Here is a 19,222-nt window from a genome sequence, read left to right as displayed (position 1 = left end):
AGCTAACTGGCAATGATTGGCCGCTAGCGGACCTCCATCTCCGTGACCTCCCGGCCTCAGCTCCTGCCTCCTCCTCTCTGGCAGACTGGAGCTCAGCCACTTTTCTTTGCATGGGATTCTTGTCTACGTCTTTCTTAATCCCTTGGAGAAGAACAAGCATGGGGGCCTTGCTCTGGGTTTTCCCATTTCTTGTGGGTCTTGGAAGACTTGATCAGACTGACTGCCTCAGTGGTTCTTGCTCCTGAGCTCCTGCTTCCTAGAGGATACATACAATACTTCCCGTTGGTAATGTGCATTAAGTCAGCCTGCTTAAACCTACTGGATCACTGTTTCTCGAGTTCTGTGGCCATTCTGGGTTTCTGTGGCTCACGGCTGTGTAGCATCTCTGGGAGACTGTTCCACGGATGATGTTTTTCGTTGGGCTGCAGCTCCTCACACATTCTCTTCCTTAGTTTTGGACCCAGGGCCATATCCATCTGTATGTAGTGTCTCTCTTGAATTGCCCAGGCAGTTGCCCAGCATAGACTCAGGAATAGGCTTTTTGCATCTATTGGTTATTTAGTTTTCTGGTGTGAAAGTGCAGCCCTCAGTGTGTCTGCTTCGATCACTCCACTGACGATATTGCATATGGTAGCCCTTTTTCTTTTCCGATAGGACACTTTTAGTCCTAAGAGTAAAGTTGGTGAGTAAATGAGATTTGTGTTCTAGAAGGCAGGGACTCAAGTGAGAGATGCCTGTGTCCGACATTGCTTGTTAAATTATGGGATTCTGATTGCCTTAATTAGTCTTGATAGTAAAGTTCTAACAACTCTGGTATCAATTTTGATTATTCTTCCCCTGGCCTTATCAAGTGGTAAGAGATTTGGTTCACTGATCACTAAATGCTTGCTCTAGACAGAACTTTATTCTAAGTCCAGGGAAAGGGGGAGAGGGATATACAAAGTTTGGGTACGACCTGATCTCATTTAAAGGGCATCTTTTCACTTTTTTATTCCTTATTTGCTCTTTTCTGATCTGTAAATCATCTGCTGACATGGGCAGATGAGTGCTATTATTTTTTGTACATATATTTTGTAATTATACATTAAGATTGGAAGCATTAGGAAAGGTGAATTAAATCATTTCTTTGAACAAATAGTACTGGTTCATAAACATAGGCAAAACCTTAAGTTTGCTGCCATCAACACTCATTCAAATAAGAATTATTGAGTCTTTTTTTCCTCTGAATTGTAGAGCAAACAGCAATGTTGAATTTACTGTCAGCCCCTACTACTGAGCCAAAAATACACCTCATCTCAAAGATCTGACCTTACTGAATTTGTATTTACTCACTAACCTCAGGTGTCTTCAAATACATAATGGACTGAAACCCTGGGTGTCCTTTACTGTTAAAACTGTAAGTACCAACGTACTTAACAATTATTCATCCTCCCGTAGTGGGTCGTTTTTATCTGTGTCCTATGTCCTCTGTATTTAGAATAAATATTTATGTTTTCTCATTTTTCTGAAGTTGGAGATATAGGAGAATAGGTTTGAGGTGTCAAGTGTAATTCATTGCTTGGTAAGAAAGACCTTACACTGTTATTGTGTGGGAGAAAAAACTACCTAAATCATTTCAGCAGTAAGCTTATAACCCAGATATTATCAGCATTTTACTTCTTGAGAATATCTGTCATGAATTACAGGAGGGCATGAGTATTTTATTTAAATATTTGTGGCAAGTTTAACTGTCTCCTCACCAAAAACCTAGCGAGGCAAAGATCCCTTTTCAAAAACACCAGGTGAGGTGGTACGCTGAGCCACCCAATTGCCCTTTGAAGCCAAAATGGGATCTAGTGCAGGTCAGCCCATCTCCAGTTTCTGCTGGTGTGAAACAGTTGGTTTTAGACCTAGAAGAGGGACCAATCTTAGTCCTCTTGGTTCAGATCATCCATTTTACCAGGGAGTGAGATTTGACCCCCAACCTTCTGAGCTCAGAGGCAGGGAGCTCTCCACTCCACCATCACCATGAGCACTGCCATGATGGACATGTCCATTCCAGGAATGGGGAAGCTCCAATCAAATGCACCCAAGGCCACACATTGGGACACACGGACTGGAGTGATGCTTTCAGTCAGCTGTGACAGTTTGCATGGCCTGAATTTCTGTTCTAGAGCCAAGGATAGGGAAACGATAAAATCAAAAGTTGATTTCACAATTAGCTGCAAAGATGAGTGAATTGTGGACAACATAAGTAGATTTGTATGCCGAGTATTTCTCCCTGCTCTTATGTTGTGAATTATGAGTCTGACTCATCAGCACCTCCCTGGGAGTCTGGGGGAAGTGTGTTAGTGTTCATCATCGGGCACAGCTTCCTTTTTAATTTGCACTTCAGAGCCACTGGTGTCCAGGGGCCAAACTGGGCCATCACAGCGAGGGGGCACCACGGTGGACAGAGTGCTGGGCCTGGGGTCAACGAGGCTCTTCTCCTTGACTTCCAATCCAGCCTCAGACACTTGCCAGTCACTTCACCCAGTTTGCCTCAGTTTGCTGATCTATAAACTGAGCCACGGAAGAAAATGGCCAGCCCCTCCAGGTTCTGCCAGGAAAAGCCCCCAGGAGTCTCAGAGAGTCAGACAGGATTGTCATGAATGAACAGCAACAGAAAAATCAGCATCAGTTTGGCTGCTAAGCAGTGAATCTAAAAGGCCACTCACTATGCCCAGGAAGGCACAGGCTTGACTGCCACCATCCATCACATGTTCTTCACATTGAGGTTTCCCCTGCTCACTTTGTGGCTGCACAGCTTCGCATTTCTTGTCTCCTGCCCTAAGTCTTGGCAATGCCCACAGGTGGCTCTCTACGTGGTAACTGCAGGTGGCTCTCTATATGGTCACCACAAGCAGCTCTCTGTGAGCTCACTGCAAGTGGCTGTCTCTATGCGGTCACCACAGGTGTCTCTGCTTGGTCACTCTAGGTGACTCTCTATATAGTCACCACAGGTAGCTCCCTGTTAGTTCACTGCAAATGGCTCTCTTTGCGTGGTCATCCTAGGTGGCTCTGCGTGATCACCACAGGCAGCTCTCCATGAGCCCACCACAGGTGGTTCTCTACGTGGTCACTGCAGACAGCTCTCTCTATGTGGTCACCACAGATGTCTTCAGTATGGTCATCACAGGTGTCTCTGCATGGTCACCATAGATCATTGGAAGGCCTAAGTTGCACAGTCACTCCCTGGAGCATCCTTCCTCCTGATGGTCACCAGCTTGAGAACCCAATTTTCTTCATGATATGACCGTAGAGACACCTTTTGCTAAGGGCTCAACATGACTCACAGTCTCCAGGAACGCTGGGTTACATGGTAGCTGAACATCCCATTAGATCTTTGCGAATCATTTCATCCAGGTGTTCTCTCCTTTAATAGCCAAGAAACTGAGTCCCAGAGAGTATAGCAGTTTACCCCAGCTCACATCACTAGTTAGCAGCACAACCAATCATAATAAAGTAATGAGCCTTTCTATAATTTTAGAGCATTTTTCTTACAAAACGATATTCTACATGGATATACATTTTGCCAAACTTCTTATTATAAGAACCACTTTTCTAATCAAATAAATATAGTTAAATGTACCATTTTAGGAAGTATTTGATAATGAAATATGCTAATGCAAAGGCAGCTACATTTACCATAGATATTGCTAATGCTAAATGACTCTTATTGCACTTGCTGTCATCAGATTAATGACTTCATTAATAGAGCTATAATACATGCTTTAGAGGTTTTTTCTAATAATTCTTTTTTCCTTGCATAATAAATAGTTTCATTTTATTAGCATAAGAAAGTGAACTGAGATCCTAAGGATATTTTCTCATATTCAGATGACTATGATGGAAATGACAACTCAATCTTGGTGCCTTTTGTTCCAGCGTCTCAGGACCCAGCCACCACATAGGGCCGTTCCTTTGAGGGAAATTGGATTTGCTTTTTGATAACATAAAGCATGGGAACATTTGATGGCGGAAAGTGGGACTGCCCAGTAGGGAGAAGGGAACAAACATTTATTAAACAGATACTGTGTGTCAGGGGGTGTTAACTTCTTTACGAATGTCTAAAGAGCCCCCATATGAGTGAGGCACTGTTTGTTTTTCCATGTTACAGTTAAGGAAACTGAGGCAGGGGAGCAGTTAAGTGGCTTGACCAGAGTCACATCTACAGTACCATCTAGTTGCCTCAGAGTCTCGTCAGCATGTTTTGTGGTGACTGACACAGACAGCACTTTTCAACTTGCTATAAAGAAAATGCGGTATAAAAACATCCTTCTTCCTTTAATTGAAAATCTTTTCTTGTCCTATTAATTAGGTATATTTTAATTAGTTAGATTCTTCTCTTTGAAAACTATAATTGTAACAACCTGGGGATTGATATTTAGTTACTTTTAAGCCAATTAATGAATTATTCTTTTGTGACATTCTAAATAGGTTGAAAAAAAGAAGAAAGGTCGTTTTTCTACTTTGGCTTAGGAAAAGACTTGTTTGCTCCATGTTTTTTTTTTATCTATAACTAACTGATTTTATACCACGTGCTAGTTTTCTGAATATTGGGCCCCTGGCATCTTCTTCAGGGCTTTGTCCTGGCTCAGAGCTGACACTGTGTGGTGTCCCCCAAGCCAGAAAGCCCCAAGCACAGACCAGTGTCTGCCTGTGCCTCGTACCCACACCTGCAAGTTCTTGCCATGGCAGGGCGGTACATCCTCAGGCAGGAAGAGGTTAGAGAGAGGACGATCAGTAGACAGTTTCCCTCTTCTGGGGAAGACCATGTTCTTCAAGCACTTGGGCCTCCTCCATCTCCATGAGGGAATCTACCTCTTTTTTTGTTCTTCATTTTTAATCCATCTGCTCTGGAACCACGGGAGCTCTGGAACCCTCTTGTGGGAGGTGCAAAAGCCACGTCATCCCAGAGTCGGCAGATGCAGCATCAAATGCACCTTCCTTTGTGGCGTCGCCAGTCAGATGTAAGTGAATCTGTCCGCTCGGCCCACCCCTGATCCCCGGGGTGTCCTGGGTGGTGAGGCAGCTGGTCAGGAGAGAGGGAGACTGAGCCAGGACTCTTACCTTGGCGCGCTCCCTTGGTGATAACCGAGGAGTACTTCAAAGAGAACGTCTTTGTTCCCAGCTCAGTCACCTTGGCTTTTCCAGTGTGATTCCGAGACAAAGGCGACATTCCTCTTGCATCGCTTCTAATTCAGCGCTTTATAAATTAACCAAATAGCAGAGTTGGTTTTCATGCAGATGATCACATGTCAGAGGAAATCTGGCTTTCAAACTGGCTCTAAAATCAGTGCTGATTTCAGATTAAATTGAGCCAGGCATTTCATCCCAGTGGGCTGTTCTGCAACGCCCCCGTCCTCCGTTCCAGCCCCGGGAGGACCCACGGCTCCGGGCGAGACATTGAACGTAAATGTGTGTGGACGCTTGCTAGACTTGGCGAGGTGGCTCCAGGGGTTCTCGTGGGCACAGGAGACTTTGCGTGTGCCCCGGGAGAGCCCCGAGCGAGCAAGAGGAGCCTGCAAACTCGGCATGAGTTTGGGGCAAGGATTCAAAGTGACGCTTGTCACGTGAGCAGCCTGGAGATTGAGATCTGGGAGGAAGGAGGCCCGGGTTTATCATGAGGACGTGATGGAGGGAAGAGGCAGGGATTTCCCTCTTGGCCCCCGGAGCGGCCTCTGCTCTCTGGGCCTCCCTAAGGAGAAGCACCCCGTGAGATTTCAGAAAAGAAGCCGTTCTCTTTGGGGGGTAACTGCGAGGTCGCAGAAGTGCGTGACGCGTGAGCCAATCCAGCTGGTTACGTGGTGGTTTCAGCTTTCAAACCGCATTAGCTTATTGCTGATGATAAGGATGCCATTAGCGCGATATAAGAAATTAATTAGTCTGTGATAAGGCAGTGAAACTTACTTAATAAAGCCCGTTGGTTACTTAGCACTGATTCACAACTTAGCACTCGGGGAAAATTCATGATGTTGAAGGACTTGGTTTGGCTTTGAATCTGAGCTTTAGGAAGGGGGAGGGTCCAGCTGGCTCCCAGACAAATCTGGGAGCATGGGGGATGACCTGGCTTCAGAGCTGCCCTTTCCCTGCTCCTGCCTGTGTCATCCAGGACGCGCCAGTTTGACCCTTCTTGACCCCTGAGATGTTGATGGCCAAGTAGCTCCCAGTCTGCATCCTCACCAGGAACTTGCTGTGTACAAGAGGAATAAGGCTCTGGGCCATAAGCAAACCTGATCGAATATTTACCCGTCTAGGTGTGGAGCCGTTGTACAGAACAGCCTGGGGGTCGGGGTTCTAAAGCCAGTATTCTTTAGAAAGCAGATCTTCTTAGCAACTTTCTGCTTTTATGTCGTTGGAGTTTCTCCTCTGTCCATCTCCCAAAGATCCATCCTAATGATGAGAAAATTGGAAAAGGAGGGAGAAAAAAGCATTGAACCCAGCCTAGAACATATGGAAAGGGCTTCCTTATCCAAGGGGGAATCTCCTCCTCAGAGATGTCAAGACCCAACTTGGCGTGTGGCTGGACCAGGCCTTTCCAAGCAATCATTAGCCTTAGCCAGAGGGTCCCACGTTCTTCTCATTGCCCACCCTAGGCCCCCTAAATGAGTATATCTGAATTAGACTAAGTTTGACATGAATCAAGAAAGGGGGTGAGAAATGATTGTAGAGTGGGGGAAGGATTGTCAGACCTGTATTGAGTGGAATTGGGATTGGATTGGGGGATGGGGGGTTAGGGAGCTGCTGGAGGCAGGCAGACCGAAGGGGAAATCACTGCTAGAGGCTGAGCAAGAGGAGGTGAATGGAGTGGGGCACTAGAGGGAGACTGGGAAGTTAGAAACACACATTGCAGGGTGGGATCAGTGAGAGATGACTCTTACGTTGTGAACTTAGGAGCGGAGCCTCCGTAGCAGCAGGAGATTTTGGGAATGGGAAGGTGATGTCCTGAGATCAGGGACAGCGATGACAGTCCCTCCCAAATAAAGTGTGGTGGAGCAGAACACAGAGCTTGTCCCTCAGGGACACCTGATGTTGGCCCCATGACCAGGGCTGCCTTGGCTTTGTGTCCCGGGGTCCTTGCAGTCAGCCTCTGTGCCAGGCACTGTTCTAAGCCTGGGGATGCTGAGAAAGGCAAGAGCTCACAGCTTGATGGTGAAGGCCATCCTGCAAAGAACTGGGTCAATGCAAAATCTGCGCCTGATAAACGAAGGTCATCTCAGAGGGGAAGGTGCTCACTGCTGGTGGAGTGACCTGACCTCCAGCGGGCCAGTGGAGCTCTCGCTGGAGAAGGCCTCTTGTTTTCCATTGGGCTTTGCTCTGATTCCCTTTCTTCAGAGGAGCCGCTCATGACCTCCCTAGGCTTTGCTCTTGCACTCCAATAGATACTCAATTCTATTAGCATGTGGAGATTAGAAGGAGGGGCCTTTATTTCCAGGAAAAGTCTGGAAATAAATAAGGTAGTTGGAGCAAGAGCTCCCCATTTCCTAAAAGCATTTCTCCCCAAGTTCCTCTTCCTGTTAAACTCTGGGTTCAGTTAATGTTCTTGTTAAAAAAACAAAACAAGAAAAAATTGAAGCTATCCTCCACTGGCTTAAATGCTCTGTTGAATAAATACTTATCATGTATTTGCCTCAGTATTTGACATTTTTTAGGTATTGAAATTTAGAATATCCCCTCTAGAATTATTAGGTTGGAGTTCAGCATAGTATTCAGCTTGGGATTGTTTTCCTTGAGTTTAAAGTCTCCAAAAATCCTTGAGAGCTTCTCAAGCCGTTCTTGACCGGCCCCGAGGCCTGCTTTTTACAGATACTGGTTCTCATGCCTTCCTTGGAATAGAAGGTTTTGTGTTGGGAGCTGTCAAAGAAATGAAAAGGCTGTTCACCTTGCTCATGAATCCTCTTGATGCAAGCTTATTTGGGAATAAAAGAACCATCATCCCAGAGTCATGTCAGAACTTTATTTCCCAAGGGCTCCCCGCCCTTCTCTGCCTCCACCTTCTTTTCTGGAACCTTTAAAGCCACTTCTCTGTCTCTGTCTCTTGTTCTGAATGTCTGTCTCTCTGTCTCCCCCTTTCTCCTTCCTTCTTCCCTCCATCCCTCCTTCCCTAGTTATACTATCCCAATGCATACACTGATCAGCCTCCCTGAAGACCATTTCCACACAAGAATCTAGAATTTTCCCCCATGTCTGTTCCTAGCCTTCCAGCCTCCGTGCCTTTCACTCACTCCTGCTAAATCTTAGACTTCATCCTTAGTGTCTCCTGGCCCTCACCCCTTCCCCATTTCCTTTATTTGAAAAGCCAGCCAGCTATCATGGAGACTGTCAGCACATCCCTTCCTACTGCTCTCTGACTCCATGTTTAGGCTTGTCCCGTCTTCGTTCCCAGCCTAAAAGTCTTGGATCTGCTGGAGAAGTTGTAAGAGCCTTTCTTGGAGGCTAGCAGGGAGCTCATTTGGGCCAGTTGGGAGAGTAGGGAGTATAAAGGCTCAGTTTCCCCCTGTCCAAAAGTCCTTTTCTTGCTGGTGGTCTGGCTTGGCACTCCCTCCCAAGAGAAGCCATGCTTGGGGTTCTTCAGGGCCTGCTCCCATGCTGCCTCCTCTGGGAAGTCTTCCCTGGTATCTCCCGTTGTTACAGCTCTTAGAACTCAGTTGGCTCTGTGCTTGCTTCTCTTCAATATAAGGAAGCTCCTTGAAGCAGAGGACTCTTTGTCCTTTTTATGCCAAGTGGACAGGTCAGACCCATTACACCAGTGACTCCTGTGAGGAGGGGAGAGAAGCCTGTGCGATCGCCTCCCACCCACACGTCCCCTCTCCCCCCACGTTTGCCTGCCTTGGGAGGTTTCTCGAATTCTGCGCTATTCTTATTTCTACAAGATTTGGAGTCCAACATGCACTCTGATATATTGACTGTGCGACCCTTGAGCATGTGCTGTCTTAAATGACAGGATTTTGGCTCCAGGTAGGAGCCACTGGCACGGACTTGGCCCTCCTGGGTTCCAGATCTCGGCTCTGAGTGACCATCACCAGCGAGCCTTTGGTAAAACGGGCACGTTCTCAAGCTCTGCTGAGACACTCTGTCTCGGGTGTTTGGGTGGTCAGCGGGATCGCCCAGTCCTGTAAAATCCCCATCAGACAGAGGCTGCGTCCTCGGCAGGGTGCCATCTTGTTGCCCTGCAGCTGCTCATTCCTGAGGGTTAGGATGTTTGGACAAGACCGAGCTTGCCACATTTATGGTGTTTTGTTGACATTGCTCATCCAGGACTCCTATTAGTTGTGAAATTTCCCCAAATTTTTAATGGCTTAAATTTTCTCAAAGCAGGATGAACTTTCCCTGGTTCTAACCGTGAAAAACTAATGTGCTGTAGGAGCGGCATCACTTGAGTGTCTAATGATCTATTAATTTCCAGAGGAAGTATGAAGATTAATGGTTCACTCTAGGGAAAAGAGCAGCAAGCTTGAAATGGAGACATTGGCAGATTCTCGTTCTCCAAGGAATACGGTTTTCTAGATGGACTTTTCAGAGTTTTAGCCCTTCAGAACATGTCTTCTTACTCAGTCCCTGTAATCGCCAGGTGGCCCAACGTTTTCACCTGTTTAATCAGGGCAGTAGCTAACATGTATGTAGCACTCAAAAGTTGGCAAGGCACTTTACAACTTTCTCACTTGATCCTCACAACAACCTTGGGAGGAGATTATATTAGTACAATTGAGGAAACTGAGGCAGGCAGCAGGTAGGTGATGTACCCCAGTTTACAAAGCAGTACGTGTCCACGGCTGGGTTTGAACTTGTCCTGACTCCAGGTCTCTGTGCCCTGGGTGCTCCTAGGGGCATAAAGGAGCTTCTGACCCTTGTCCCTGCTGGGCCAAGAACAGAACAGCTGTACTCTGGCCAGAGTAGGCTAGCCAGTTACTGGGCAAATCATCAGTTTGGACGTTGTTCCCTCTAGGAAGGCAAATCCCAACCATCTCTGCCTCCCCGTCTTGTTGGTCCCTCCTGTAAATTCACGTCACGGCTTCACTTAGCACTCCAGAGGCCATCCCGGTGGAACCCTCTGGAACCCCCTGTTGTCTCTCACCCTCCCACGAGGTCAGCCCTGACCTTCGTGTTCTGGGGACGTCCTGCAGAGTTTCCGCAGATGCCCTTGGCCACTTGTGCTCCTGGCGCCATTTTTAATTGGTCAGAAGCAGCATCTTCCCATCTTGGCATATAGCGACATTGACGACATACTGGCATTAGAAAGGTAGGCCCTCATTTCCAGGGGAGGCTGAAGTCACTAACAGACGTGCAGTTGCCCCAAAGCACACAAGCCCAGTCTCCTGCTCATGGTCAGCTCTGAGTCCGGTTCCTTACACACCAATGGTCAAACCGCAGAGATTATCCCAACGCCCAAGGCCACATCATAATCCACACCCTGGACTCCCTTGGGTGTCTGAGGCCTGCCTCCTTTGGGCAGACACGCTGTCCCCCAGAACAGGAGTGTCTGGAGGGGCTCCTCCTGCCCCAGGCTCCTTGGGGGACCTTCTCCTGCCCCTGACAGGCAGCATTCTTGGCAATCGCTCACCTTGCCCATTGCCCGTGATCTTTCGAGAAATCTGGAGTATTTTCTCCGTGTGGATGGAGGCACCTTGGTGAGAGTGTCCTTAAGGAGCAGTTAGCTCAATAAAATGTTTTTTTCAAAATAAAAGAAAAATTAATCACCGCGGTGTCTTGTGTTCTCTGTCTCCTTCAGTCAGATGTGGAATAATAAAGACATGGTCCGTGGTTAAATGTCGCTCGCAGGAGCTGCCTGTTCACTAATGCCTCCTCGAGGATGCCCTTGACATGGAAATAGATGGGAAATTTACCATTGAAGCCGGAGCGTGGTTGTTGCCCTACTCACAGTGGCCTTATTTGGATATTAATAAGATCTGAGATTCTTTTCCGTGCCCTTGATAAATCTTCAGATACCTTCCAAATTCATCCATCAATCTCCTCTAGCATTTATCTCCTTTATATACATATCCATTTGGGTGACTTTCGGTCTTTGTGCCATTTAGGGCCATTTCTTTTGGGGGGAGGTGTACATGGATGAAATATAAATTTTATTTTTATTTTCAATGACAAATTCTCCTCCTCCTCCTCCCTCTCCCCCTTTTGAAATGGTAAGAAATATGACACCCCTCATAAATTGTAATGCAAATCATATTTCTCCAAAACCATGTACTCTTCTCCCCCTGCCATGTACCATGTACCCCCCCCTCCAAAAAAAAATTATGCTTCAGCCTGCATTCAGAGTTCACTAGTTTTTTTCACTAGAGGGAGAGAACATTTTTATCATGCCTCCTTGGGAATTCTGCTGCTGGAGGTGGGAAACAGTTACTAAGTCATTCGCAGTTGACTGTTGAACAGTTTCCCTTTTCTTTGATCTCTTTGGGTACAGAATTAGTGGTGATATTTCTGAGTCGAAGGGTATGGACAGTATTATAGCCCTTTGGTTGCACTTCCAAACTGTTCTTCAGAATGATTGGACCAGTCCACTGTTTCACTGTCAATGATGTCATTTCTGTCGATGGCCTAGAGACATACAGTTACGGGGGGAGAGTGACTTGAGATCACAACTATGGAAGCGCTGCCATCCCCATTGGTGAAGATGGTTTATGAAAACAACCTGCTGAGCTCTGCAGTTTTTCTTCTCGTGTCCCCATTTTCATCCTCAAATGAAATGTTCTTGGGTGACTTTGCTTAGTTGGATCTTTGCCAAACTTTCTTTAAACTGCTTTCCCCTTTTCTCCTTCTTCCCCCTTTATGGCACAACACCGTACACAATTATCCATCCTGCTTCATGAGGTTTTACAAATGAATTTATATTCAAATCTGCTAGAGCATTTGACTGCTGTCTCTTTCTGTGTCAAATCTTGACCAACACAGGTGCACTCCTTACCTTTCTGTATAGTGAGTTCATAATCGGTGGTGGGGTCATCGCCCTGGCTAGAGAGTCATGAAAAGGCTCCTGGTGATAAGGGAAGCAGAGTCCTGTGTGGATTTCTTGTGGATGAAGCTGCTACAGGCTCCTTGCTAAGCTCAGCATTCAAGGCCATCCCCATTATTATGTCAGATAACGGATGCTCGCAAACCTGGGGTTGAAAATGCTCCCCAAGTGGTTCTAGACATTTGAGAGATCTTTTGGCATATGAGCAGCAAAGTATATGCACAGGGCGTTCTGAGTTGCTCCTCAGTCAGAGAATCAAAGATTTAGAATTGTCAGGGTCCTGAGAGTGGCCATGCGCCTCATCTGTGACACCCCCAGCAGTGACAGGAAACTCACCAGCCCCTCAATATGACCTGTGACGTTTCCAGGCAGCTTCTGGTGATCAAGACTAAGTGTTGGTCATTCACACCAAGCGTCTCAGAAATTGGCCTCCTAGAGGCCGAGTCCAGCCTCGGAACTAACCCCTTCTCACCCACAGTCCCCTAATTTGTAAAGTTTGAAAACAATATCTTACAGAGGGGATGATGGGAATTGTCAACCTCCAAATAATAATTGAAAGTTGATTACATCTGTGAACAAAATGCTAATTTCTTTATTGTCTTCCTGCCTTTGATATTTGCAGCCTGCCAAAGGGATCGGGGCAATTAAACCAGCACTAAATAACAACTAACCACTTTAACGAGCTAACTCTCTTTTAAGTCGCCAGAAAGAAAAAAAGAAGTTTGCAAATTATTTCTAGTGGTTATGATATTTAATACCACACATATTTTAAGTGAGGTTATTAAGAATTTTCAAGTCTGATTTCATATTGTAGCTTTATATTTTCTGGTTAAATATGCAACTTTTTCTGTCATGAGAAAAGACTTCACTGAAGCTTTTTACAGTAAATTTAATTAAGCGTTTCCTGTAAGTTCATTTCAGTATCTCTCATGGCCCACTAGAGTTGGAATCCAGTTATAAAATAGTAGATTAATTGCTCTTTGTATTAAATGAAATAAGAATGCTAAATCTGCGAACTCAGCGAATTTTACTGTGGTCTTCAATTGCTTATTCAGGGCCTTGGAAAGCTGTGTCCCCGAGTATAGAACAATCTGGCGGCCCCTGTATAGCATGTCACACATGTGCACTCGACTTAATGAACCAAGTGTTTATTACTATGAAATAAATGCTCCATTTAGAGAATTATGGAGAACTTGTAGAATGGTACAAACTCTAATTAATTTTGGTCAGAAGCGTGCAGCGGGCTTATTTGGCCTAAAACATGTTCATTAGGGTCAATATTTTTTTCATTCATTGAGATGAATTTTCTCTCATTGGGCAGCACCCGCAGATTCCCCAAGGTACAGGAAGGGAGGCGTTCTCTCTCTGCGAGTGGCAGAGGCTTCCATGGCCTGGAGAGTTGCCTCTTTCTTGCTTTTCCACATATGCTGGTATCATTAACGCGGCCTCACCGAACGGCCTTGCGTCTGCTGGGTTTGGGGCTGGGGCTGATTGGGTTTGCTTCTCTTTGGTTTTTCACGTCCTTGAAGTGGGAGCCCAGTTTGGCTGTCAGACTGGACTGTATTACAGAGGTTTGTCTGTCTTTGTCTCCTCAGAGGAAACTTTAAAGCAAAAAAACTGATTCTCAAACAGTATTAGAGCTTCAAGCTTCCACGGCTCTCCCCAGCCTGTGACCACCAGGCATTGGTGTTGGGGTGACCATGTGGCTGCTGCCGTTGCGACTTCTCTCTGAGATAAGGGAGCACAAACAGGAACGATGTTTTCATTGCACAGTGGATGAAAATCAGCCCACCTGCAGGAGAGGTACACAGAGAGGAGGGCTCGGCTGTGTTTCCAGGTTAATTTCCCCAAGCTCTTCCTGTATCTGCCATCGCTATGGTTTGCAGATAGGAAGCTGCCCCTTCCCACCACAAGAGTTCTTCCTCTCATGTTAATAAATGGAAACACCAGAAAAAGGCTTCACTAAACAGCCTCATTTACTTTGCAAGGAAATGAGGCAATTGGCAGCCAGGCTGCCCCGGCACTGTTCTGTCAGGGTGCCTTCAGACCCCGATCTGAGGGTAGCTCCCCGTGCAGGAGCCTCTGGGGGAAGGGGCAGCTCTCTGGATTTGTCATCACCTAAGACAAGGAAGAAGCCCACGGGGACGAGCTCGTGTGGGGGAGCGTCGGCATTGCCTCCCGCAGCTGTGACGGACGCTGCTGGGATTTATACAGTTTGGAAGCAATCACTGTTGCCTTCAGCCCACTGAGATAAGAGGGAGAAAGCTGAACAAGGATGAAAAATCGTCCTCTAAGCTCTGATTCCCAGTTGAAGGCAATTGTGAGTAGATTAATACTCGCTCTGTTGGAAAGGCTGGTTTTTCCAATTGCCTCATAGAGTAGAACCCCACAACTGTGCTTCTCAGGATCATCCCTTTGGCTTCTGTGGCTCAGACACGGGAGAAGGGTGGCTTTGTGCAGCATGATGTATTCAGTCTCTGAACCACACAAAGGGAACTGTGGGAATATAAGGAGTGAAGTTCATGGGTCAGGGGGAAGGCTCCGCTGCTCCTGTGGCTTCCTGCCCTTGATGCTGTTTGTGAGCATCCATGGAGGAAATGCCAGACTTGTCAGGGCAGGGAGATGACCTGAGGAGCCAGGCCCCTCCCTTTAATGCACCAGCACCTCCTGGGTGGAGTAGCTGCCCAGATAGGGTCCTGCTATCGAATGCAGAAGTTTGCATCCATCTCAAATGCCCACTATTAATCTGTTGGGAAGCTTGGGTCACTGGCCATTTGCTTTTCTAGGCTATTATTTCTTTTCTTTTTTATTTACTTTATTATAGCTTTTTGTTTACAAAACATATGCATGGATAATTTTTCAACATTGACCTTTGCAAAAGTTGTCCCAAATTTTTCCCTCCTTCCCTCCTCTTAGTCCCCTAGATGGCAGGTAGTCCAATACATGTTAAACATCTTAAAATATATATTAAATCCAATATATGTATACATATTTATAGTTGTCTTGCTGCACAAGAAAAATCGGATCTAGAAAGAAAAAAAAACCTGAGAAGGAAAACAAAAATGCAAGCAAACGATAACAGAAAGAGTGAGAATGCTATATTGGGATCCATACTCGGTTCCCATAATCCTCTCTCTGGGTGTAAATGGCTCTCTTCATCACTGAACAGTTGGAACTGGTTTGAATCATCTCACTGTTGGAAAGAACCATGTTCCTCAGAATTGATCATCCTATAATATTGTTGTTGCCATGTATAATGATCTCATGGTCCTGCTCACTTCACTCAGCACCAGCTCCTGTCAGTCTCTCCAGGCCTTTTTGAAATCATCCTGCTGGTCATTTCTTACAGAACAATAATATTCCATAAAAGCATGTCCCATAATTTATTCAGCCGATCTCCAACTGATGAATATCCATTCAGTCTCCATTTTCTTGCCACTACAGAAAGGGCTGCCACAAACAGTTTTGCACATGTGGGTCCCTTTCCCTCCTTTAAGATCTCTTTGGGATTTAAGCCCAGTAGTAACACTGCTGGATCAAAGGCTATGTACAGTTTGATAATTTTTGAGCATAGTTCCAAATCACTCTCCGGAATGGTTGAATCTGTTCACAGTTCCAGCAGCAATGCATCAGTGTCCCTGTTTTCCCACATCCCCTCCAACATTCAGCATTATCTTTTCCTTTACCTTGGCCAATATGACAAGTATGTAGTGGTACCTCAGAGTTGTCTTAATTAGCATTTCTCTGATCAATAGTGATTTGGAGCATCTTTTCATATGACTAGAAATAGTTTGAATTTCTTCATCTGAAAATTGTCTGTTCATATCCTTTGACCATTTATCAATTAGAGAGTGGCTTGATTTCTTACAAATTAGAGTCAGTTCTCTAGATATTGTGGAGATGAGGCCTTTATCAGAACCTTGGGATGTAAAAAAGGTTTCCTCTGGGCTATTATTTCACAGGCTCGTCTAAGTGACCTCCTTTGTACCAGGAGGAGGAAAGGTGAAGGGACCGCTCAGGGTCCCAGAAGGACTGAGCCCCAGAGCCTCCTTGTGTTCAAAAAAGATGACCCAGCTCTGGGGGCCTCGGGCTCTGGGGTAGATATGTTGGTGACCCTCCAGAGGCCACCCTCAGTCTTCCTGCTTGCGTCTTCCTGCTGGCCTCTTACTGTGGTTCTTGGGGTCTCTGCCTTTCACCTGCGTTCAGTCTGAACATTAGGTTTACCTCGGCAGCGTTCACTGCTCAAAACAAAACAAAAAACCAGGTGTTTAAAATTAATGACTCTATGTTAATTGAATGCTGAAACCAGATATGCCCCTCTGGGCACGGAAGGTGCTACAGACTTGGAGTCCGGAGGACCTCCAGGCCACTGACGTGACCTCTGTCAGGCACAAGTTCTCCTCTGTAAATGGGGATAATAAGAGATCCTTCCTCCCAACTCCGGGCCTGGAGTCAGGAAGCCTCCCTCTGACTCCTACTAGCTAGGTGACAAAAGTCATTTAAGCTCTCCGTCCTTGTCCTTATCTTTAAGGAAACTCAGTTTCCTTATCTGTAAAACAGCAATAATAAAAGTTCCTCTGCCCCAGGGTACGGACACCCACACATCATTTGTGTGGGAAAACAAGTTATTTTGTGTTGCTGGAGAATAGGGGGTGATGGTGATGGGGTGTCACCCTCATGGAGGAAGATGACCTGTAAAAAGGGAGCACCAGCAGCGGAGGCAGGAAATAATCCAGAGAGCCGAGATTTGGTGTTTTGGGAGATGTGAAGTCCAAGAAGGCAGCTGGGTGGGGAAAGAGGAGGAGAACCCCTGGGGTGCTCTCCTTAATGGGGGATCAGGAAAGAGCTCCCAGATGTCCAGCCCCTCCAGCCAAAGGGAGCGGGAAGCCTGGGCTGCCTATGTCAGGCCAGCCCCACTCTGGGGAGAAGGAGCTGGCGGGGTCGATGACGTGGGTGCTTTGGTAACTGTGGACTCAGACATCTTTGTCTTCGGTTCCACTTATTTGCCAACCGGAGTGCTCTGAAGAGGGGGTGGCTTTCTAGCTGGGGGATGATGTGAGACCCCTTAGACGTGGGTGGGCCCCACCAGCCCCTGGAGTGCTAGGGCGGCCTCTCCAGATGTGTTCCCTGGAGGTCACCGTTCCCTTGTGGACATGACGCCGCGCCGTCCCCAGGGCATCGGGTGCTATGATGTCACCGCCTTTCCCACAGGAGAGGGCAGGCGGGGGGAGGGAACCCCCCTGAGTTATGCTCCCTCCTCTCGGAGCTGAAGGTGTAGGAGATTGTAAACTCACGCCGGCCTGACATGCTCATGTTTCCTATTTTAGACCTGACTGATCTTCAGATAACAGATGGTGGGACAAGTAATTGGGAAATGGGCAGAGCTGTCAAGAAAATATGCTGGATGGGGCCAGACGGCGCTGCCGCAGCCCATAAAGCGGCTCTGAAGTTAGATTTATTATCTTTCATCAAACAGCAAAGTAAAAGTGTCTGCTTGCAGAGAGACAGAGAGGGAGAACGCTTTTCCCGCACGTCTCTTCCCAGGTCCTCTCCAGGACAGTGATGAAATACGTTCGTTTTAGGAGCGGAACGTGGCCAAAGCGGGGATGCGAGTAGCGCCCCCCGGAAAGGGGGGCAGGCCGTCCAGCTCCCCCTCCGAATTCCCAGAGTCCCTGGGAAGTGAGTACATGGCTGCCGGGGCAGCCGCGCTCAAGAGAGCGAAGGAGGTCCCGCATTCTGGACAGAAAGCCGAAGTTCTTGCTAAACGCTTCGTCCATAGCGGAGCCATTTAATGTCTCTTTAATTCCATTCCACAGGAGGATGAGAATGAAGCGGAAAGAAAGGAGGCCCCCCCGGATCTTAGCCTAGAGCACAAACACCCGAAGAAGTAGCGGCTTCCCGCGTGGCCGGGAACGGTAGCGTGCACGTCGTAGCAGGTAGCGTCCTCGTGGTAGATTTCAGAGCACTCAATAAAGCTGTGGAGAATGGAATCCTGCCCTGTCTGTGCTTCTTTGAGTTGTTCTGGCAGCTCTTTCTTCCTTGCACGGTCACAAACCCCCCCAAAACCCCACTTTTCTGACATTTTCCTCGTAACCCAAAGATCCAGTTATTGCCCAGAACCGAGACTCCCTTGGGAGAGGCTTCTTTGGTGGCCTGGGCCACGGGAAGTTCTGTGTCTCTCCCCTTCCTTGCAGGCTCAGATGTGGGCTTGTCAGGATGGAATCCTCAAGGGCTCCAGGAGGGAGTGGTCCGCGTGGGGCTGCTTGACCCAGCGGGGCTCAGTCTTCCATGGGGCAACTCCAGGGTGACAGGCAAGGCTGGGAAAGCTAGAGCAGCCAAGCCGCGGCAGCTCCTAGGATGGGGGTCAGCCCCTTGCCCTCTTCTGATGCCCCGAGCATCAGAAGTATCGGGGCATTAGCGGACATTCAGGAGGCTCGAGAGGGGGCCCTCTCCTCACCGGACCCCCAAGGCTACCCTCGGGTCACACACTCAGCTGTGGGCTCCATCTGGGCCATTGTGGACCTAAGAGCCCCAGGAGGCGTGTGACTGGGCTCAGGTGTTCTGGCCTTCCGTGGGGAGCTGCTCCCATAACAGCTTCTTCCCCTTCCCTGCCCAAACGTCTGTGAACCCCGCTTCCTAGTCACTTTGGGGAAGATCTTGACTTGATGGGTCCAAGGCAGCATTTTCCAAAACAAGATAATGGTAGAGGCAGGTCCAAAGAACCCAGAAGGTGCCCGGGCTCCATGGGCACCGGAGGAGGAAGGGGCCCCTCGAACATCAAGCCTGCCCCCGAGGTTCAGGAATACTGGGGAAAGCCAGCCCACAAGACGAGCCCCAGGGACGCCTGGTGCCTCCTCCGGGGGGGGGGCACCTGGTGGAGGGTCTGCGGGGGGCTGAGACAGAGAAGGTTCTCAGCAAAAGCTGCAGGGACCCTTGAGCCTGTCTAGTTCAGCCTTCCTACAGATAGGGAAACTGAGGCCCATGAAAGTTAATGTCCTTATCCCAAGGTCACCTGGGTGATTAGGAAGTGAGGCAGAACCTTCCCTGACCATGGGAAGAGTATCAGTCACTAAGCATTAATTAAGCCCCTTCTGTCTGCCCAGCACTGTGCTACCCCTGGGGAGATGAAGCACAAGACCTAACCCTAATAATGGCAAAGATTACGGTCTTGTTTAGACAGAAATGGATCCCAAGATGATGGGGGGGAAGCAGGAGCGCTAAGGAGCTGGACAG

General features: G+C 47.5%; 1 protein-coding gene across 2 annotated transcripts in view; it reads left to right on the top strand.

Moving 5' to 3' along the window:
* The window catches only part of PHF14 (PHD finger protein 14), a 139,051-nt gene extending 121,072 nt beyond the window's left edge, over positions 1-17,979 (top strand). For both annotated transcript variants that reach the window (XM_031940741.1, XM_031940738.1), the window contains one exon: positions 17,806-17,979. In XM_031940741.1, the coding sequence (XP_031796601.1) occupies positions 17,806-17,880 (75 nt within the window). In that variant the 3' untranslated portion in view covers positions 17,881-17,979. The remainder of the gene's footprint in view (positions 1-17,805) is intronic.
* Positions 17,980-19,222: the final 1,243 nt, after the last annotated feature.

The sequence above is a fragment of the Sarcophilus harrisii genome, chromosome 5, assembly GCF_902635505.1.
Source record: "Sarcophilus harrisii chromosome 5, mSarHar1.11, whole genome shotgun sequence".
NCBI lineage: Eukaryota > Metazoa > Chordata > Mammalia > Dasyuromorphia > Dasyuridae > Sarcophilus > Sarcophilus harrisii.
This window is presented reverse-complemented; position numbering and strand designations above follow the sequence as displayed.